This window comes from Orcinus orca, chromosome 11 (genome assembly GCF_937001465.1).
Source record: "Orcinus orca chromosome 11, mOrcOrc1.1, whole genome shotgun sequence".
NCBI lineage: Eukaryota > Metazoa > Chordata > Mammalia > Artiodactyla > Delphinidae > Orcinus > Orcinus orca.
Genome location: NC_064569.1, coordinates 25,696,539 through 25,719,074, shown reverse-complemented (window position 1 = coordinate 25,719,074; position 22,536 = coordinate 25,696,539). Strand labels below are relative to the sequence as shown.

General features: G+C 40.4%; 1 protein-coding gene across 2 annotated transcripts in view; it reads left to right on the top strand.

Annotated features, from left to right (window-relative positions):
- Positions 1–4,196: 4,196 nt before the first annotated feature.
- The window catches only part of SINHCAF (SIN3-HDAC complex associated factor), a 29,436-nt gene continuing 11,096 nt past the window's right edge, over positions 4,197–22,536 (top strand). The window contains exons 1-4 of one of the 2 annotated variants that reach the window (XM_049694257.1): positions 4,197–4,357; positions 18,548–18,695; positions 19,994–20,093; positions 21,709–21,835. In XM_049694257.1, the coding sequence (XP_049550214.1) occupies positions 18,568–18,695; positions 19,994–20,093; positions 21,709–21,835 (355 nt within the window). In that variant the 5' untranslated portion in view covers positions 4,197–4,357; positions 18,548–18,567. Of the gene's footprint in view, positions 4,358–4,473; positions 4,585–18,547; positions 18,696–19,993; positions 20,094–21,708; positions 21,836–22,536 lie in introns of those variants that run through there. The other variant, XM_049694256.1, reaches the window with a different exon arrangement.

Genomic DNA, 22,536 nt, shown 5'->3' with positions numbered 1-22,536 from the left:
AAGTATCCTGGACCATCCTTGGACTATTCATATGTTTAGAAATATTTCTGATATTTAGCAAAACATTCTTGTGATTTTCAAGGCTAATTTTGGTTCTTAAGTGTAAAAAAATAAGCCCATTGGCTTTTCTTTTCCTTTTTCTTTGGCTCCGCTGGGTCTTCGTTGCTGCTCTTGGGCTTTCTCTAATTTCGGTGAGTGGGGGCTACTCTTCGATACGTCTCATTGCGGTGGCTTGTCTTGTTGCGGAGCACCGGCTCTAGGCGCGCAGGCTTCAGTATGCGCGGGCTTCAGTAGTTGTGGCACACCGTCTCAGTAGTTGTGGCTCTTGGGCTTTAGAGCGCAGACTCAGTAGTTGTGCCGCACAGGCTTACTTGCTCTGCGGTATGTGGGATCTTCCCTAACCAGGGCTCGAATCCGTGTCCCCTGCATTGGCAGGTGGATTCTCAACCACTGTGCCACCAGGGAAGTCCCTGGCTTTTCTAATGATGGTCCTTCAGATAGTCAAAGATTGCTCTCTTGCTCAACCAAAACATAACCCTTCCTTCAATTATTGCATTTATGCTGTGGTTTCCAGACTCTTTCATCATCCTGATTTCCTCTCCTGTGAACTCATTCTAGTTTGTCAATGTCCTTCTTAAAATAAAATTACTTTTGTTACCGGTAATTTTATTTTTTAAAGTATGCTATTCAAATGCCATAAGACTTAAAATTTCTATAAATTCAGAGGTTGCTCTTTCTAAGAGTAAATTTGTGACAATTCTTTAAGTCTTTAAGTTCAGAAATTTGAAAAGTTAATTTTGATTAAGTAATAGATACCTTTTTCTGGCAGCTGTCAACAGTTGCTGGAGGATTGCTTAGATCACATAACCAATTCCATACTTATAGTTTAAAATTATCTGACTTGCTCTGAACCACTTGCTAGTTGAATTTCAAAAGGATTTACACAAATAAGTAACAAAATACTGTGCTTGTTTAGGCGTGAGGAAAACGTTTAGTCTTATAGCTATTACCTGCTAAGGAACCAAACCCAATGTTTACTAATAATAATCAGCTCTTTCCTGGGCTCAACAAAAATGTTTTGATGTGGTTTGTACCAGTCTCTGATGAGGGTATCAGCCTTCATTTAAAAAACAATCATTAGTTTGAGTTGTCATTATAAACCTTTCTAAATTGCTGATAATATCCTTCATTACCAAGCATGAATTGTCCTTTTCAGTCCTTTATATATAATTTTTCCTCCATTCCAAGATTATAATAAATTGTAATATTGCTGACAATAGTTAATCCTCAAAAGAAGACAACAAAAGCTACAGAAGAAAAAGTAGCAAGTAAAATAGAATTATATAGAAATAAATTAGATGAGGTAAGAGGGGCTTGAGCCTCCCTACTTCTGAAATGGTTTTACTATCTGGAAGTTATGATCATTAAGTGTTTGCTAAGTGAACGAAAACATTTGAGCAACAGGCATAATTCTACAGCAGGGACAACAAATTATAAGCAAGGTAGTTGGCTTAACCAGAGTATCTGGTAACTTATTTTCAATTTCAATTTTTACTACATTTTCAATTTCAATATTTTTGATAACTCAGTATGATTTCAAAATAGCACTATAGTCATTAAAAATATCTGAATATTTTCCTAACATGGTGTAATTCAATCTCCTATAATCCAAATTTACATATTATAAATTCCTTCCTCCCTCCCTCCCTTCCTTACTTCCTTATGAAAAAGTCACTTAGGCTATTCAGGAAATAGTATTTTAAAGTAGCTCATAAATGAAGCTATTGGCCGCGGATAGAACGAGATATAACAACACGCTCAAGCAATGAAATGAACAAAAGAACCTGTGGAATGCACCTGGTTGTTCAAAAATAGCAGGTGCTTTTTTTTTTTTTTTTTTTAAGATTCTAAGGAACTCAAATTTCTCTTTAAGGATTTCGTTGCTACCTTTCCTACAAAAATTACCCAGATTGCTTCTTGACCCCTACTTTGAGAGTAGAGGAAGTCTTACTGTATGGTATTAGCTCAGTAGCATAGTATATCCAAAATACTGTAATTCCTGCATTCTTTGCACATTTGGACCTATTTCATCCCTGGATTACAATATATTTTCTTTTTTTTTGTATTGAAGTATATAGTTGATTTACAATATATTAATGTCAGGTGTATAAGATAGTGATTCAATATTTTTATATTATACTCTGTTTAAAGTTATTATAAAACAATGGCTTACAATATATATTCTTTACATAAACTTTCAAGAGGAAAGGCATTCAAGGTGTGTATTTATATTTTATATAAATATATATTTTATATTTAAATAAAATATATAGATATATCCTATAAGTAATAATTGAAGTTTGAAAAATATTACTATACTTGCAATTTCCATACTTTCAGAAGCATATACTAATGTGAAATTATTTTTGGAGTATCTGTCATAAACCATATAAGTACTTGAGACAACCAGGGCCAAACTTAAAAAATCCTCTTCAGAAAGAAGAAGGTAGAAGTTTATGCTTAGAGTCCATTTTGCCACCAAGCCCCAGAAATGGTTATTAAGCCTATTCTGCTTTACTTATGATAAGGACAGGCATTATATCAATCAAGGTGATCACTGTAACTTCCAAACTCATTTTAAGTTGAACACAAAAATTCTAAACTAAAACTGTTTTTATGTGAGATAAGTCTATAATAAATTTGAAAATGTCCACTGATTTATTACTTACAAGCAATTAGTCAGAGTTTATTATGTACTGTGCACTGTTTTTAGGCACTAGAGTACAAAAATGACTACAACATTAAATTCTTGCCCTTAGGGAGCTCACATTTTAGTGAGAGGTGTCAGTTTTTTTCTCCTTTGCAGGTATTTAATATATTGCTTTCATATACAGTTACAGAAGTAGTATGCTACAGAGCTTAAAGAAAAAAGAAGCATTAGTTGAAGAATTCAGAAGTGGATTTGTCTTGTATGTACTAGGAATTGGCTGTCCTATTAAATTAGCATTTCAGAAGTATCTATTTAAATCCATATTGTTGACACTACAGTGAAAGCAGTGAAACTTGTCAGCAGATGATTAAGTTTTATGGTTGATGTCCACACTTTTGTATCCTGGGACCAATATCAAGTTTCTGGGAAAAACATCCTTCCTCTCTCCCCATGTCCCTCTATCATTAAGTCAGGGTCTCAGCCTGTTGGTGTTAGAAGTGTTCTGGGAATAAAGGTGTATCACAGTCATTTTTCATTTTTCACTTACCAATTTGAGAAGATTTATTTCAGTTTTTCAGTTTTTTTCCCCTCCTGAGGCAAGAAGCATGGCTACTTTTTCAATTCCCAAGACCACCAGTTGGTAGTATTATTTCTGGGTGAGTGGAACACACTTTACCAGCAGCTGGAGATGGTATGCACGTCCCTAGATTACTGGCTTTCCACTAACTAGTCTTTTAGGAAAGCGACACTGTTCCCACGGAAATTAACAACCGTTCAACTCAGACTTGAAATCTTAAGGCCAAAGTGGAGAAGAAAATTGGATTGTTATAGGTTGGGTTACTGTTTGAGGAGGGCAGACAGGAGTTAGTGAATGGATAGAGTGTCAAAATGGGACTTTACTAAAAGACTCATTAAAGACAAACCTCTTCTGGCCCCAGAAAATTAAAAAAGAAAAATGATTCAAAAACCCATTTTCAAACAAAATTTAGCAAATGTGAGAAACGTATAAACTCAGTGTGGATGCTTGCAAGACCACCTCCCCTGTCACTTCAGGCCAGAAACCGGGCACAGGTGTGAACATTTTGCAAAAACAGCTTTCAAAACTATTTTTCAACGCGAAACGGTGCGCCTGAAAAGCTTCAGAGTGGAAAGCACTTCACGCAGCCTAGTGTTCTCCCTGGGTTGCTAACCTTTCCGCCTTTCCCATCCCGCCACTCCCCCTTGGCCGCCGCCTCCAGCCAGGGGGCGTTTGTTTACGTGACATCACTGTAGTAAGCAGTCCCCGCCCCCATTTCTCTCTGGCCGCCGCGTTTCCCGCGCCGCGGCGCTTCTCCCCTTAAAAGGACAATAGAGGCCTCGGGAGCGCGCGCGCCCGCCGGGCCTTCTCCCCTCCCAGCCATCGACGCGCGCGCGCCCGTATGCAAATAAGTTCGATTCAGGAGAATGTTGTACCAGGAGCCGCGCGTGCGCAGAGGGAAAGCGGAATCTACACCTTCCGCGCCAGCGGTAGCAACTGCAGAACTGCAGGAGACAATCTTTCTAGACAAGGCAGTTGAGGAGGAGGGAGCGATTGGGAGGTGGGCTTGGCTTGGCGTGCACTCCGCACCTCGGGAACGTTTTTGCGCGTGGAACGTCTGCTTTTGGCAGGTGAGTGACTCGAACCATTACTGTGGTGCAAAACTGTCTCACGAGGCATTGATTTGAGAGTGGCTCTTTTTCTCTTTTCACCTAACCTCACCACCTCCCCCTTCCTTACACAGACACACGCGCACACATTTATATACACACAGGAAGTTTTGTCTTGGAGATGGCATTGCTGGGAGCGCTGTTTTCGTGATCTTCAGACCTCAGATTCTTTTGTATCTGCATGTTTAGTGAGTGCTTTTCAGTTGGGGAGGGTATCTGAGGCAAACCGAAAGTCTTGAGGTGGGGGAAGTGAGTGGAGCCTGGAAAGGAGTGAGGAATCGCCTGAGGTGAGGGATCCACGTTGAAGGTGACAATGACTTTTCTCAGCCGCAGTGTTCGCAGGCGACAAGGAGTTCGGTGGCTGAAAGGCCCGAGCGAAAAGGAGTTGCTGGCGATTGCGGAGGGGCCCCGGGTCGGTGCACCCGCGTGGGCGCGCGCCCGGGAGTGGCCGGCCGCCGTTGTTGGACCTCGTGCTTTAGTTTCTTGCGGCCCCCGCGCGTGTTGTGATGAGGGTGGACAATGAACGCCCCTCGCTCGAAAACTAAGTTGCCGCCTACTTGCGAGCTGTCGGGCGGAGGGCGTTTAAATCGGCCTTTCGGGTCGGTGCCGGCGTGGCCCGAGTGCACGCGGGTGGCATTGTCCGCCCAACTCTGGAGGGATGCGGATGCGACAATGAGCAACACGCGGCTGCTCGGAAGCGGCCCCGGCTAGCAGACGCCTCTCCCCGGGCCGCGCCCAGTCAGCGCGGGCGTCCGGGGTGTCTGTGGAGCCTCAACTTTGGTTCGCAATTTATTCACCTGTAGCGTAGATGTGGGCGCCGCGGCGCTCTCTAGGGCGACCGTGCGCGGCTTAAGATGGCCAGTCGGAGCCGAGTTGACTCCGGGATGGAGGCAGCGGCGTTGACTGAGCCGGAGGAGTGCGGCAACTCCGGAGGGCACTGCTTTTTGTGCCGAGCGTGACAGACCACGTGCTGGGGCTGCGACCCGGGTTTGGTCGGGGGTCCGGCTGAGCGTCCGGCTCGCGGTCAGCCGGGAGATGCGGGCGCTGTCGGGGCCGGCCGGCAGGACAATGTGACTTGCTGATGATGGCGTCTTGCCAGTTTAAAAAGCAGAGTGAAAGTCGCCAACTCTCGGCCGGTGCGGGGCGGGGAATCCGGGCGTTTCTTATCAAGGACATTGCAAAACTTCGATTAAATGGGCCTGCTGCTAGGGGAGGACGTTGGGACTAGCCCCGGAGTCCCAGGGCGCAGGGTCCGGACCCTTCCCCTGGGCGGTCGTGAAGTGTCTCCCCCTGAGATACAATCCCACGTCCCTGAGGCTGCACGTAGGCAGCGCCCGGCTGGACAGAAAACAAAGAGCTGCATGTGCCGGTGCGGGCCCGGCCGGCACTCAGGGCGGCCGCCGGGCGGGCTGGGCCCCCCCTAAGTTCGGACGAGTTTCGGGAGGGGCTTTTTGTCTCTCGGGCCCTCGCGGGGAAACTTTGGCGGCGCTACTTGTGCGCGGTGCGGTGCTGGTGCGCGGGGGAGGCGGCGTGCTAACGCGCGGCGGGCGGCCGAGGGGCGGCAGTCGGGGCCCGGCGCTGGAGCCCCGGCGCCGGGTGCCGCGACGGCCGAGGGCCCGGGAGAGCGCGGCCGCGAGGGCTCGGCCCGCTCCCCGGGGCCGAAGCCTGCGTCTGGGAGGTCTGTGGATCCGCCTTTGAAGTCGAACTGTTGCCATGTTTGAATTACGTCAGGGCAAAGCCATGAGGAGGAACAAGCCCCGGCAGCGCGGCGTGCGGGAGGCGCGGCCTGCGGGAGGCGCCGGGCCGGCCGGGTGGGCGGGCGGGCGCGGGGCCCGTTGTTCCGGCGCAGGTGAGGGAGGCGGCGGCGAGAGACGCGCTTCCCTCCAGCCGCCGCCGCCGCAACCCCCGCCCCGCCCCGGCGGGCAGCTCTCTGCGGGAACTTTTCCTTCCGACCCCAGTTGCTGTGTTTACCCACCGATCCGCCGGGGAGCGGTTCTCTTTGCTGCCTGGGTGCTTCTGTCTCGGCCGTCGCCGCGTGCCCGGGGTGGGGTGGGGGGAAGCGCAGCCTGGGGCTACCGCGGAGAACCGGGGCGGGACGGGGAGGCATTTTGCTGCTTTCGGGGAAACCGGCGAGCGCGGCGAGCACCCCTCCCCCACAGCCGAGCCGCGGCCCGCAAGTGCAGGGGGCCCAGCCCCGACGACACCGAAAAACCACCGCGGGGAAGTTCGGGGCTCCGGTTGTCCTACAAAGGGAAGTGAGGACTGTGGGTGAATCGTGCGTGCAGCTCTCGTCTTTGTGTGTTTACGTGTGGGAGGGGGGCCGGCTGGGGCGAGGGCTGGTTTGGTTGGGGGGGGTGACTTCTTGGGGGTGGTAGGGCGGTGCAGAGTTTGTTCCGTAACTCTGACCCTACTAGGTTTCTTTGTTTTTGTTTTCTCGCTCTAACGTTCGATTACTCCAGGCACCCGGAAGACCAGGAATTACTGTTCAGGCAAACATCAACCCGGGGCGAGACAGTTTCTCCCCAGCCGTCCTTCCCCCCTCACTCCTCTCTCACGTTGTCCTAAGGAAGCTTAAGAAAACTACACCACCTCCTTTCCTCCGAATAATTAAAAAAATGAATTTGACCTTGTCATTAAAAGTACTCTGAAAGCACCTGTTTTTGAACTGGAGTTTGCCGGACTTGAAAAGCCCTTTAATAACTTACGTTGCAAAACCGAACACGTTTATTAGTTGCTGAATCTAAATTAAAATCTGGGAGTTTATTTCTGGTGGACTTGGAGAAAAGCCCGATGGCATTTAAAGTATTTATATAGTGGTTTGGGGAAGGGGGAATCTTCCTTGGCCCTAAAGGTATGCTTGGCTCAATGTTCCGGGCGTTATCTTTGGACGACCTTGAAGAAGCTAGCACGTAGGAGTTAGGCCTTTCTTGGAGATTTTCTCTGGGGGCTGGGGAGGAAGCTGCTCAGGGGTTGACACAAGGTGATGGCTAGCGATCCCCGCTAGCTGCTTCATAGTTCCTGTGAACTGGGGTTGACCTTCTGGTTACCCCTCTTAGATTTTCTTTCCAAGCTAACTTTTTTTTTTTTTTGTATGTGGCCCCAGGCATAGCTCAGAAATTATGCTGGTTTGACACATGGATGCTTCTTTGGTATTTGGGGTTTGCCTGCAGTCTAGACATCCGATAAGCAGCACCACGTCTGTTGCTTCTTTCCCGATTTCTCCTGCATTTTGACCATGTTTAAGGGCTAGAATCTAAAAGTGGTCATTACCGAAAAATAATAATATCCTGAGATGCCATGCCCACACAAACCAAAATATCCATACAAATTAAAATCAGTTTTGTGCTGTCATTGTTTTGTTATTAAATAAACGTTTTCCCCAGGTTTTGGTTGACTAAATTACAAATACTTAAAGGCTACCAGTATTAGTAACAGTACATTTCTTAAGTGAATAGAAAGATCTTGTCGAGAGAATGAGAAACTTTGGATTTAATAACTTTTTGGCTTTGGGCAGTTGTTTCTCTGGGTCAGGTATTTAAAATGCATATGAGGCAAGGCACACTTAAAGCAAGTTTTACTTTTGGTTGTATTTTCTTTGTATATTATAAACATTTATTTAACTTGTTGCAGTTTGAAGTAAAAAAGTTTCCAATATGTATGTTCAACAATAATCATTAAAATGTTTGCAGCATAAAAATAAATAAAATGGGTATGAAGAGCTTTGCAAATACACTGTGAAATTCTTTGATTTGTTTTTCTTAATTAGTATTTTATAGCCGAGTTACAGCTAGAATTTCAATATTCTGGGAAATTTCAAATAAAATATCTTAAGGGTTTTTTTTTTAAATATAAGATGAAATGTGCAGTAGAAATTTGGTTTATAAAGGTAAATGAGTTGAGAGTGGGAAAGACACAGACAAGGTCTCTGCTGTCTTCCCTTTTTGCATTACTTTTGCAAGAGATTGGAGTTGAAAAGTTCAATACATAGTATATTCTAGAACCTTTGTGGGCCTCAACGCTGCTGTTGCACAGTACTGTTAATTCTGTATATCTGGAACCTGGATGATCAATTTTTTCCCAGAGTTGTAATCAGGCCCTGGGAAACCCTGGCTCATGAGGCTCAAATTCAGGCAGATTTATGTCAAAAAAGCAATTTGAGAATGATTTTCCATGTAAAATAAGTTTTTCACTGGGGAAAGCTTAAGCTTATTTGAAATCTAAACCAACTTCATAAGCTGTTGTAAGGACAAATTACTGTGCCAGGCACATAGTAGGTTGCTTTAAAAGTATTATGTTTTCTTTTTTTCCCTAAGCAGTGTTGGGAATATAATTGGCTAAGAATGAGGGGAACACATTTGTTGAGGCACTAGGTTAGTTGTTCAAAAGCCTCTGGGGTTGAAATGCCTAGGTTCCAAAGACTTGATCATCTTAAAGATGTAAGTCATTTTGTAGTCAAATTTTGTCACCTGCAGAATAGCAATAATAATAATAATACCTGGTTCTTGGGGATATAAATAAGCAAATCATGTGCTTGGTAAATACTGACTATTGTCCTGACAACTTTGGGAAGTAGACATTTTACAGAAGACAAAACTGAGGCCTGGATCAGTTTCCTTGATGGAGGAAGTAATTCAGTAAATGATGAGTGGAAAGAATGAATGTCTTTGGCCTCTCCCCCACCTTCAGGAACTGGTTCTGGGAGTACACTGCCTTCAACTCCTGGTTGCCAATCCAATTCTGATTCAACCACTTTACATCAAAAAGTCCTGTGGAAATCTAGAATATGCTATTTTCTTTCTTCCTGATTTCTCTTGTCCACAAGAGTGTCCTGTTATAAAGTGAAAATATTTTATTGTCTTTTGGTTCTCCAGTTTCTTTTTCTCTTTTTTGTCAGTTTCTCTTTTAATTGAATCTGCAACTAAGGTTTTCTGTATTATGGAAATGATCTGGAAATGCAGCTAATGCATAAGAAGGGGGAGTGTATTTTCAAGGGAGTGAAGTTTTCTTTTTGTACTAGAAATATGGAAGTCACAGGCACACTTGCTATTATATATTCAAGTACAAAAGTTGCAGTTGAACAAAACTAATTCATTTCTAGCTTCATATTTAGTTGTTTTCACGTACTATAAGTTTGTTTGGATTAATGTTTTTTTTAAATTTGGTTGGTGTTAATGTATGCTGAGTTTAAATAGCTCTCATTTTGCGATTCATTTCTCCGCACAGTATTCTCCTAATCTTCCCTTCCTCTCCACGTGCCTGCTTGAAATCAGCAAGAAATATTTCTTCTACCAGTTGTTATGAAAGCATTGACTTGTTTACTATTAATCTTTTCTAATTAAAGTAATTCATTTGGTTTACATTTCCTGGAAATCTTTAAAGCTCACAATTTTTTTCCACAAAAGTCAACAGACTAAATGTTAAAGAAAAATGACACCATTCAAAACATCAGTTTTTTAATACATGTTTTTATTATGGACACCATTCCTATTTCATGCCCTTAAAAACACTGTTCAACACTATTTTGGCCACCCCACTCTTCTTAGCAAGTTCCACCCAGTTTTGTATACTTTGTACATTCAGCACCTGGTTGTAATGTAAGACTTTCTGCCCTGTAACAGTTTATCATTGAGTAGAGGAAATAATACATTTAGTTTCTGCCCTGTAACGGTTTATCATTGAGTAGAGGAAATAACATATTAAACAAGTTCAGGTGTGTTTGTTAGCTATGGAAAGGTTTTGTAAAAAGATATAATCCTTAAAAAATTTCTCAGGTTAAGGGGATGGAGGAGAAACCATCTTGGACAAAAATAGGAGCCTAAGTAGAGATGCGGCTAGTTATTAAAGTTGGTTTGACACTCCTGGAATATCAGAATTCTAAGCTGGGAGCAGCTGGTAGCCAGGACTAGATCCTGAAAAGCTTTGAATTTCTTGCCAAGGAGTTTGGATGTATCCTGAAGCCAGTGTTGGTACCTTGGAAGGGATATTAACATTTGAACTTTAGGAAGATACCACCTGTTTGAAGGGTGCAAGGAAGTCGGTTATGAGGCTCTGACAGGTGTTCGAACACCATAATGAGGGACAAACAGGCAATAGGGATGGAAGGGACATGAACCAGAGAAGTGAAGGAAGAAGCAGATTTTTCTAAGGATTTCATCGTGGACATGGTGGGGACCATGCAGAGGATGAGAAGAGAGAGCCTAGTTGACTTGCAGATTTTATATGTGACTGTATGGATGATAACCAAGATAGGTAAACACAGGAAGAGCGTGTTTGGAAGAGAAGACTATATAATCAATTTGGGGCATTTAAAGGTTAGGACTGCCAGTTCTTGTATTGGTGCTTCAGAGAGCTTAAGGAACTTTCCTGAGGTTTGGGTTAGACCAGGTGTGTGCTTTCTTCACATTTTTGTCAAACTTGAAAATGGGAGAACAAGCTTCACTGAAAGGAATATGGTCTAGTTTCATGAACTTAAAAGTCTCTCTGAAAATGCTGTGTCTCTTTTCCCACAAACCTGGTCTTAAAAGAAAACCTTCAGAAATCAAGATTCTACCTTCATTTTAATTTGTTGTGCGTGCCTTGGGACAGATAGAGTTCATATTTCTATAATGTGCAAGTCTTATAAATTTAAGGAAATAAATGATGTACATACACTGTTATCTTCTACTCTTGCTTCACAGCGTCCCTGGAAAGTAGAAGTGAGGTTTCACCCTAATATTACGAAGGGAGAAGTTAAAATTCTAAGTGATTTCACCCTAATATTACAAAGGGAGAAGTAAAATTCTAAGTGACTTCGTATTTACTTGTAAAGACAAAAGCAGAAATAGACTCCAACTTGACTCATAGCGCCTTCTTCACCACACTCACAATAGTTGCATGTCTTACTGATAATCATCTCTTAAAAGCAAATAAATACTATGTTCCCAACCTTTAACTTTCCCATCCACTGGAATCTCTCTTAATCTGGTATTGGGATACCCAGATTTTTTTATAACACTGTCAAAATGGGATTTTTTTATACTATCTAAAACTCAGACCTGGATTTGTGATTTTTATTTTTAACCTGTGCTACTTCAGCTGAACACTTATTTCTGAGTTTGACCGCTTTCCCGTAGGAGGAGTTCTAGATTCTGCTAACGTGGATTCCATAGGCACCACTGTATAAATATTTTACCATGTAATTTCTCAGGCTGGGTACATGTTTGGAGAAGCTATTGGCGAACAAGTGGGGATCCATCACCTCTTTTTCGGTTTTCCTCCAGGCAGGTTTAAATTGTTAAATTTCACTTAAAAAAGTGAATCAGTAAATTCAGAACCTTTGGTGTTGGGATGTGGGTTGGTCTCTACTAGAAGCAGGTGAGAGGAAATAGTAGTGTTTAATTGCTCCATGGCTTTCCTTAAGCCCTGCCGAAACATGTCTCCTTGTAGGGGAATACTGCATCCAAGTGGCCTAGCAGTAGGAGAACACAAAACACTCAGTCCTGTTTGACCCTTTGTGAAGTGTTGCTCCAGTTACACTGTTAGTGTTTACTGGATCCTGTACTTATATGTGATTAAAGATAGCGTACTGTTGACTAAAATGGTGTCGAGGGTAGCATTACTAGTTCCACAAACTCAAGGTTGCCCATAGCTTTTGATCATGAGTGTTTTTTCGTATTTCTCTTCATTTCCCATCATCCTGCCGTTTAAAGTTCAGGTCTAAAGAATACATCTCCTTCACTTCAAAGTTGTCTTTGGTTGCTTGGTTCCTTTTGTCTTTGTTCACCACTGCTTCCTTCCCACTTTACAAATCTTTTGCTTGTCTCTTCTCTGCAGTTTCCTTCCCATTCTGTTCTGTCTGTTCTGATTTTACTAGTCTATTCTGTACTCTCTCCTGTGGAATATATTTCCTAATGTGTGTCTCTTTGTCCATATGTCTTTGAGGAAGTTTATTTAAACTCTCTGGGAGTTTTCAGATTCCTCTTTAGTTAAGATATGTGATGATAACTAAGGTTTTGGGGTGTGGTGCACTTGATTAAAAAAAAATATCAGTATAGAAGGGAGTAAAGTGAAAGTAAGCCTCCTTCATTCTTGCACCCTTCAGAGGCAACTGCTGTTTACTAGTTTTTAAAAATCTATTTTAAAAAGCCAGTTTGTGTATTTAAGTTCTCATTAAAAACATACTATGGGATTATACTGTATAACAAGATACCTTGGATAAAAGTTCCCTCCCTGCACATATCGTAGAACTACTGCCATCTTTTGAAGGGCTGAAAGGGTATTCTGTATTATGAAGACACCATACGTAAACCAGTCTGAGAATCCATGGACATTTAGGTTGCTTCCAATTTCTTATGTATTTTTTTTTTAAAGGTCTAGGTCATTTGGATTTTAGAGAGAAAAAGTGATGATTAGAAGCTATAGGGTTTTGGTCTGTTGAAAACTAAGATAACTTTAATTGAGGAATGTTTTAATTTGGGAGGTTGCACCCCTAATTTGTGCATCAGAATTTCACTTCTCAAGATGGCATGGACAAGTTGTGAAGTTAACTGTAAAGCTGATTTATCATCGTTGGCATACTTACTTCTCTCTGTTTTCTTCTATCTATCTAGTCCATCCAGTGGCATTTTGAGTTTTGAAAGGTACTTTTGAATATAAGAAAGACTTTACTACCCAGAAGGAGTCTAGAAAGTAAAATTGGGGAAGTTATTACATTGGAGAAACTATTGGTGTCCTTCAAAGCATACATAACAACTAAGGTGAGCCTAATACATGTTACATTTATCATAATAAGGACCCTCTCCATTTTCCTAAATGTTAAAATCACACCCTTATAAGATTTGAAAGACAAGAAAATACCCTGCAGAATTAAGTTCTTCACCTCACTGTCTCCTAATTCCATATTAAAAAGGGTACTAGAAGCTCTAAAATTTGCATTTCACGATTCTTCATACTGTTTCTTAGTTGGAACTTAAAATCAGGTATTTGGTATTATTAAAAATTGTAAGACATCGCCTTCAAGCTATTTTTCAGAAAACTTTTCTTAAATAGCATCCCTTCACTATTGGCTGTGAAGATTTCTTTCCCATTTATATTGTATTGTACTTAGTAAACTTACCTTATGTGTGCCGAATTAAGTGTAGTAAGACATCATCCCTGCTCCTTGGCTTCATAATCTCATTAGATCAGATTAGAATTGGCTCTTTTGTATCTTGATAAACAGTGGTTACTTCAGCCTTTCCTTGTCCAACACTAAGGTTGCATTTCCCATCCTTTCATTAAGTTGATGATTGAATTCTTTTTAAAGGTAAATTTATTTATTTTATTTTTGGCTGCGTTGGGTCTTTGTTGCTGCGCGTGGGCTTTCTCTAGTTGCGGCGAGTGGGGTCTACTCTTCGTTGCGGAGCGTGGGCTTCTCATTGTGGTGGTTTCTCTTATTGTGGAGCACGGGCTCTAGGCGTGTGGGCTTCAGTAGTTGTGGCACATGGGCTTCAGTAGTTGTAGCACGCAGGCTTAATAGTTGTGGCTCACGGGTTCTAGAGTGCAGGCTCAGTAGCTGTGGTGCACCGGCTTAGTTGCTCCACGGCATGTGGGATCTTCCCGGACCAGGGCTCGAACACGTGTCCCCTGCATTGGCAGGTGGCTTCTTAACCACTGTGACGCCAGGGAAGCCCGATCACTGAATTTTTACGATCAACTTTTTGGAAGTTTTAAAGTGGAAGAAACCCCAGTAAATCAATCAAAACAAATGTTTAGAATTGATTGTTGCATTTAAAAAATTCACATTGTTGTCTATGTATGCTATTTGTTCATGTAATTATAGTTATTTCTCTTATGGCTTTTGCTGACTTAGCTATTTACTTTAATCTTTTTAATTTGGGGCGATTGAATTAAATTGGACAGAACAGTAATTTCAGCATGGTTGATTTGTCTTTAACTGTTACAGTATTGAAAAAAATTTGTGGCTTTTTGGCTGACAGTAGATAAAGAACTAATGTCAATGAAAGTGCTTTATAAAACATGAAGTGCTATACAAATGACAGCTTTTTAAAAAAGTTTAATCAACACATTTATTGAGTACATACCACATGACTGGCACTATTCTAGGTGCTGAGGTTACAAAGATGAATAAAGACAATAAGAGAATTCCCAACCCAGTCTATTTTTATTTTTAAAAACAAGCTTATTGAGATATAATTTATGTACCATAAAATTCACTCTTTAAAGTGTACAATTCAGTGGCTTTTAGTGTATTTAGAGTTTTGCAGCTATCACTACTATCTAATTTTAGAAGGCAAATGATGGTTTTTAATCAGCATTTTACTTCTTTCTGATTTTTGCCTTTATTTCAAAGGTACATTTTCTTCTGCCTTCTGCAAATACATGCTTAAGGGTGAGATTGTACGGGGTACACTCTCATCTGTAACTATTCATCAATTAGGAAGCAGATGGTATTAGCTTCCTTCTATTAAAACACTGCTGAATGATGTGACACCTATAAGAATAGATGCAAAAATCACAAATAATTTGAACAGATAAAATAGATTGTTCTGGAGGGATCATTTAATATTGCACAAATGTGGAATTAGGAAAGAAATACTCTTTTTAAAATTGAAGTTGATTCACAATATTATGTTAGTTTCGGGTATACAACATAGTGATTCAGTATTTTTATAGGAAAGAAGTATTCTAAAGAACCACCCGGTTTGTTGAGATAACAGAAATTCCAAGTTTAAAATCAAATGTGCCATGCTCACCCACTACCCTCTCAAATATACAAAGTAACTTGGTTTCAGAGCCAGTTTGTGTCCTTAGTTTTTTCTCAGAGATTAGGTAAGGTTTTTTGTTTTTTAAAACATTAGTGGGTCTGTAGATTTTGTGAAAATATTTTCAGTTAATCTCTGCTCCCCAAAGCTCAAAATGGCTAAACACCAACCACTGCTTAACTGGGTTGCTGTAAACAGAGCCCAAAATGAAACGCCTGCGTATTTGCTGCAGATTCCCAGGTACCTCTCAAGTGCAGGAATAAGCTCAGAAAAGGTTTAATAGGTTTATTAAGTAATCATCCATTAAAAGGCTCATGCGCTACTTGTGTGCTGCATTAGGACAAGTGCCTGCCTGCTTACTGCATTTAGCACTGCTTGGAAGAGGGTGAACCCTAGGATTTAGACCCCACTCAGATGTTTAGGCAGAAGAATTTTGTCAGGAAAAAAAGGTTGCAGAGCTACATAACAGATTATCAATCAGAAGACATCAGGCTATTGTATTTTTTCTGATGTCTAAGAAGAATATCCTCAAGCTGAAGAATGGATTGTTTCACTGGTACTATTGGGTAAGTTTTGTGGAGATCCCCAACAACAACAAAAATCATACTGAAGATGAACAGTTGATTCACAGTAGCTGCTGATGAAAAGGAAAGCCTCAGTACCTAGCGGTAGCCCTAGTATTTCTTAGCAGCTTGCCCCCATGATAACTGGCACAAACTCTGGCTTCTTGGTCAAATCCAGCCTCAGGGAAGGTAGTTCATATATTGGAGATGATCTGATTTTTGTATAGTTTTGATGGCATGTTTATTTGTGGAGAGAAGGGGATTGTGAGGGTAGAGATAGGAGTCTGTCTGTTGTAATAGGATTTGGTCTGTGTGTTAATGGAATGAACTGGCCTTCCTTGCTGTATACTTCCTTTATCCTTGCTGAGAAGAGAGGTTGAAGTTTCCTAGAGCTATTGATGAAGCTGGTGACTGCAAGAGGAACTCTGGACTTTTGACCTTGATGGTAATGGAAGGTGTTGGGGGAGTTTGGAGAGCCCACAGTTTGGTGTAAGGACTAGAAAGTTATATTACATTTTTGCCTCAAAACAGAAATATACAAATTAAAGCAATAGCTTCTACTTTCTGAGTACTTATTTTAATAAGTTTCTATAAACCTGTGTCATTTGATGTGGTTTTTTCCAAAGCAGCACATGGCCATTTTCTCAGGAGGCAATTTTCTTTTCATTCATCGTATGGGTTTGTTAGATGGAAAAAGAAATCTACCTCATTTCACAGGTCTGTGCCTTTTCCTACTATATACAGAGCACCTTCCTCATTTTTTTCCTTTCAAAAAATCTCATTTAATGAAAATAATTAACTTAATCAACTAGGAGTATTTTATTTTCTTGTTTTAACAATTCTTAAAGTAACTGTTAGTTTAGGCTTAATTATTGAAATGCATCAGTGTCCTTCTGCCCCATTGCACCTCCCTTTTTGCTTGCCTCCCTCACCAACAAAAACATCAAAGAACACTTAATGAACAGTGGCCCCTGTTTAAAAGGAAGACTTAAGTCTTTAGTTATTTACTGATAAAATATTTTCTTAAAAACAAGTTATAAATCATTTGTTTATATTTCAGAATCCCTGCATCTCAAACACACACACACACACACACACACACACACACACACACACACACACACACACACACACACACACACACACGACATCCTGGATATTTGGTTATTTTTCTGAATCACTTTCATATACTTGCTCTGGTATGGCTAACCAGAAATGGAATGGAATGAGGTTAGGCAAGAGGTCATCCAAAGACAAACACCAACATTTTTGTTTTACTTGTATATTTGAGTATATTTCTAAAAGAACTTTTAAAAGGGTGGTGTTCTGTAGTTATAACTCCTAAAACTGTGGGCACGAATCTAGCTGGTATTAATAATTTTCTCTTCTTGGTGCTTTATATGATGGTTTTGTGATAATTTGTATTTGGACCTTTACACACACACACACACCCTGCTCTGGATTTGTCCCTTGGGGTTTAGTTTCTGTTCATTACCGTTTCATCACCTCTCTTAGTCCAGATGTTCTGGTGAAGTTGGTCCTTGGTTTGGATATTCTAAATTACTTACAAGGTACTTGTTTACTGCCAGCTACATTTTTGTTGCATCCGGCCCTGGAGCTGCATCTGCCTTCCTTGCTTGATGTTGAGATTTTTTTGATCATGGAAATCACAGTTTACGTTTTTGAACGTATGCCTCCCACTATTACTGTTCTAAGGCACAGCACCTCATTGAAAAACTTCAAAAACCTCTGTAACAGCTGTGAGGGGCAGACCACTGGGCAGGCAACATGAGCTCATTCTTAATTTATCTTAATGATTTATAAAATTATTATTCTTAAATTATAACCCTGGAGTTTTGTGTATTTTACGTCCTCCTTTCAGTAGTTTCAATTCAGGAACAACTTGCCTTAGAACTTCCCATTTATCACAGAAGAAATCCCCTCTGATTTCCCATAGGGCAAAGTAGTGTAGGTTGATGCATATTGAGCTACTTTTGTGCTTAGTATCAAATAGTGGTCCTGTAGTAAATGCTCAAAACTTTCCAAGAGGGGGGAATCACATTAATGCAGAGATGCAAAATAAAAAGGGGTGCCTTAGCTTAAATTTTAGGATGTGTCCTCCATTGTGTATGATTCCATTACTTCACAGGATAGTGGGGAGAGTTTGTTGTATTCTCTACTTAAAATCTTGAATTTTAGAAAATGCCTCCTTCCTGCAATTTTATTTTATTTATTTTTAAAAATTAATTAATTAATTAATTTATCCTTTTTTGGCTGCGTTGGGTCTTGTCTGCTGCGTGCGGGCTTTCTCCAGTTGCGGCGAGTAGGGGCTACTCCTCATTGTGGCGTGTGGGCTTCTCATTGCGGTGACCCCTCCCGCCGTGGAGCACGGGCTCCAGAGGTGTGGGCTTCGGTAGTTGTGGCTTGTGGGCTCTAGAGCGCAGCCTCAGTAGTTGTGGCGCACGGGCCCAGCTGCCCCGCAGCATGTGGGATCCTCCCCTACCAGGGATCGAACCGGTGTCCCCCGCATTGGCAGGTGGACCCTTAACCACTGCACCACCAGGGAAGTACCCTTCCTGCAATTTTAGAATGAGTGTTTGCCAGGAGGGGAGAAGGAGGTAGTAGAAGCCTTGTTAAATACCTGAGCTACTTTGTGTGTTTTAGACACTTGCTATGCTCGTGTGCCTAGAATTGAGGTGGGTCCAAGAGGTTTTCACCAGTGCCCTCCTCTCTCGGTCATGTAATACCGCATTGCTGGGGGTAGGGTGGAGCAGAGAGTTCGCTTTTAATGGTTTCTTGTTATAGCCCTCAACAAAGCTGTGTCATCAATTCCCTTGGCTTTACAGACTATTGCCCAGAAGAAAAGATGTTTGGTTTTCACAAGCCAAAGATGTACCGAAGTATAGAGGGCTGCTGTATTTGCAGAGCTAAATCCTCCAGTTCTCGATTCACTGACAGTAAACGCTATGAAAAGGACTTCCAGAGCTGTTTTGGGTAAGATCATGTGATGTTTGTACCATTTTTGGAGTGAAAAAGATCACAGTATACAGAAGTATTTCTAAGCAAAGGGATTGGAACAGTGTGCTAATAATTAAAATCACTCATATTCTAATCTAGGTTATTTCAAGGCACTTGCTCTTAAATCAAACAATACTGACAGCCTTCCTTTTTCTAGATTATGAGGAACTACCAAATTAATTGTGAAGCCCTTTAGAAGTTATAATCAAACAAACCCTTTTGTTAACTTCAGGATGTACAAAGAGATTTTTTTTTAAAAATTACCCTTATTCTCTCTTACAGTAATTGTCCTCCACTAGTTTTCTGTCCTTTGTATTGTTTTTCTAAATTATAGAAATATATTTTAACCCAATCTGCTGAGGATACTAGCAGGACTTGATGTACTGCCCTGAAACCTGTCAGGCTATGTTAGCTTTTATTTTATAATTTCGTTCTTTATTTATCTTTTGACAATAAACCTCTGCTTAATAAAATGGAAATTACTTTCCAACAAATACTTGGATGAAATAAAATACTTAATGTTGAGCCATTTCCCATGTTAGAAATTAATTTCACCACTGTTCTTTCTTATCAAAACATTTTGTGGATTATTTATTGTTAATCCTAGACTTTGTACTTAATTTTGAAGGTTGTCAAAGAGTCTCCACTAACCAACCTTGCCTTTTGAAATTACATTTTTCTCCTAATGTCTTTATTTCCAATTGTATATATAATAAATGTTATTAGTATTTTTCTGTGTATTTATAATACAGGAAAAGTATAGTAAATGAAAAATTCCTCAGAGAGACAATTAAAAAATAGCTTGGTAACTATAGATTTCTTTCCCCCATGCAGATATATTCATTAAAAAAAAATTACAGTGCCTCTCTGGTTTTGTTTGTTGTGAAACTAGAATATCACGGCACATTATTTTACTTAAAGGGTCGTGTTTTATTGCTTATGAAGTATCTACACATTTCAAGAAAGATTAATTGGACAGCATTGTTTAAAACCATGGTGACCAGGATCTTCTCTAGGTCTTAAATTTCGCTATTGTTTTAAAAAACATTCTTTATTTTAAAATGACCAAATTGTAGCACATGGAATTGATTCATTGGATCTAGAAGTTAATTATATTTCTGAAATATTCTACAGAAACAATGGAACTGGATCACTCCAGACAATTAGAAATGACATCTATAAACTATAAATAGTGTTTTTTCTAAAAGAAATGTACTTGCATGAGTTCTTTAATGTAAAGGAGACTAATAAAGGTTTGATTGTTTTCTTATCAGGTTACATGAGACTCGTTCAGGAGACATCTGTAATGCCTGTGTCCTGCTTGTGAAAAGATGGAAGAAATTGCCAGCAGGATCAAAAAAAAACTGGAATCATGTGAGTTCATCTTTCGTCTTTCTCAATTATACCTCTGTTATATTTAAAGTAACATTAATTTTTCCCCCTAATTTAGGAAATAATATGTTCCTAGGGTAGAAAAGTCTGAAAAGAATAAAGAAAAGCACTAGTTGCTGCTCAGATATAATCACTTAACATTTTGGCATTTTGGGGAGCAAAATAGCTTGGTATGGCATTTCTCTAAGGTTGTATCAAATATACCCATTTATGGCGATCCACAGTGTACATTTCACATATTTTTAGGTTTAACCCAGAAATTCCTAGAGTTAATTAGACATGGATCCTTTTTTTCATCTCCTAGGATTATGTATGTCCTAATTCATGTTGGTACTAATGAGCACATTGGTTTATAATCAGAACTGGATTTAAAGCCTGCCTTTACCACTTACTAGTTGTGAACTTTGGGCAAGTGACATTTATTTATAAAGTGCAAAGATAATAGCTGTCTCACAGAACTGTTGTAAGAACTGAATGAGATGATGTATATAAAGTATAACGCATAGTAATCACTCACGTAGAAGCTATTGTTAATCTCTATATTAAATCTAGTTGAGATCAAACTGGAATGTAAATGTGTTTTCTATTTGCATTTCACTTTATAACGTCACTAGAATTCTTTAGAAAATATTTTCAATAACCAGAACGACACCGTTAGGTCTTATTTAATTTTTCTGTATGCTAACTTTCAGAAGATTTATGACATTTATACAAAATGTTTGTTTTTAAGCGGGCAAAAAATATTTGTTCTTTACCTTTTTTCTTACACTAGCCTTACACTGTCCTTTGGTGACAATGTTTCATTATTATAATAGGTTTCTGTGGGTCTGTTAACCTATAAAAATGTGAGTTTTTCTTTAATTAATAGCTTACCTGGAGAAGATCCAAATTGTGATTTTGAAGGTGATGTCAACCTTTTACATAAGGGTAGAAATCTGCAAATAGCCAATGTGAGTGAAGGCATGAGAAATGAGACCATATGGGGCTAGACCAGTGGCCACGCTAGGCTGTGGAAGAACATGCCATTGCCCTCACGTGGCTGACCTCAGGGATTAAGGGTGTGTAGTAAAAAGAGCATAAAGCATAGGTCTGAAAACGCTGATTTGCATCTGGGCCCCTTCCCCACCCACTCTTGCCCATTTACTAGCTTAGTGAAATAAGGCAAAATACATAGTTGAATATCTCTTGTTTTTCTTTACCCTAAAACTGGAGTAACAAATTACTGCTTACTGCTTTGTGGTGAAGTTAAAATCAAAAGTATATGAAAACTTTTTGTAAACTGCGGAACATCATCCTATAGAAATGTTAATTGTTGTTAGGTTTGGTTTTTCTTAACCTACTTGGGTCATTTTCACCATATATAAAATCTATGTAAATTTTTTGCCCAGCAGACTCCTGCTATTACTTACTTCAAAGGAAAAAAACCACTAGATAAGTTATTCTTTAATACCATGTGTTGATTAAAAGTGCACATGAGCTCTCAAACACTGAGTAGGAAATTCAAATTTGGCTCCTTCAAATAAGCATTCGTCTGAACCAAGGGAATACAGAGGTGTCATTTTTAAAATGGTATTAAATATTCAGTATTTTCTTCCAGGTGGTAGATGCAAGGGCAGGACCCAGTCTAAAGACTACCCTGAAACCAAAGAAAGTGAAAACTCTATCTGGAAACAGGATAAAAAGCAACCAGATCAGTAAACTGCAGAAGGAATTTAAACGTCACAGTAAGTTTGATATTGAAACATGAGGATTTAAGAATAGTTGTTTTTATTTTTGTCTGGGGTGGCACATGGCATGTATGGACCATATTTTCTTTTATTGCTTTTTAAAAAAAGAGTGGGAGGCAATGTTGACTTGGGAGAGATATTTTATTTCTATGAAATCTTCGAACTTTATCTTTGATTTTGGTGTCTTAAAAGTACTTTCACCAGCCACTTCTTCAGATTGTGCTAAGAACACAGAGCATTCTGATCTCTTTACTGACATCTTAATTTTCTAGAGGATGAACTTTTCAAGTTTGTTTACTTGATTTTTATTCTTAAGGAGTTTGAGGCCTGGAGATATGTAGAAAGGTATATAAATAATTAGTGGACAATCTGAGACTAAAGCCCAGGTTCTCTGGAGTGTAATTTTGGAAATCATAACTCAGATATTGCAGTAAAAGCCAGCCTCAAGACCTTTAGGTTTAAGGGGGCTTGGTGTGTTGTGTGGGGTGAGAGGATGGGAAGGGAATGATAAATTAATATTAAGCTCGTCTACTTTTATTGGAAGTCATTGGGGGTAGGGGACCTTTTGTGGTACTTCTGTATTTAGGAATTTAGATTTCAGAGTTTTTTTTTTTTGCGGTACGCGGGCCTCTCACTGCTGTGGCCTCTCCCGTTGCGGAGCACAGGCTCCGGACGCGCAGGCTCAGCGGCCGTGGCTC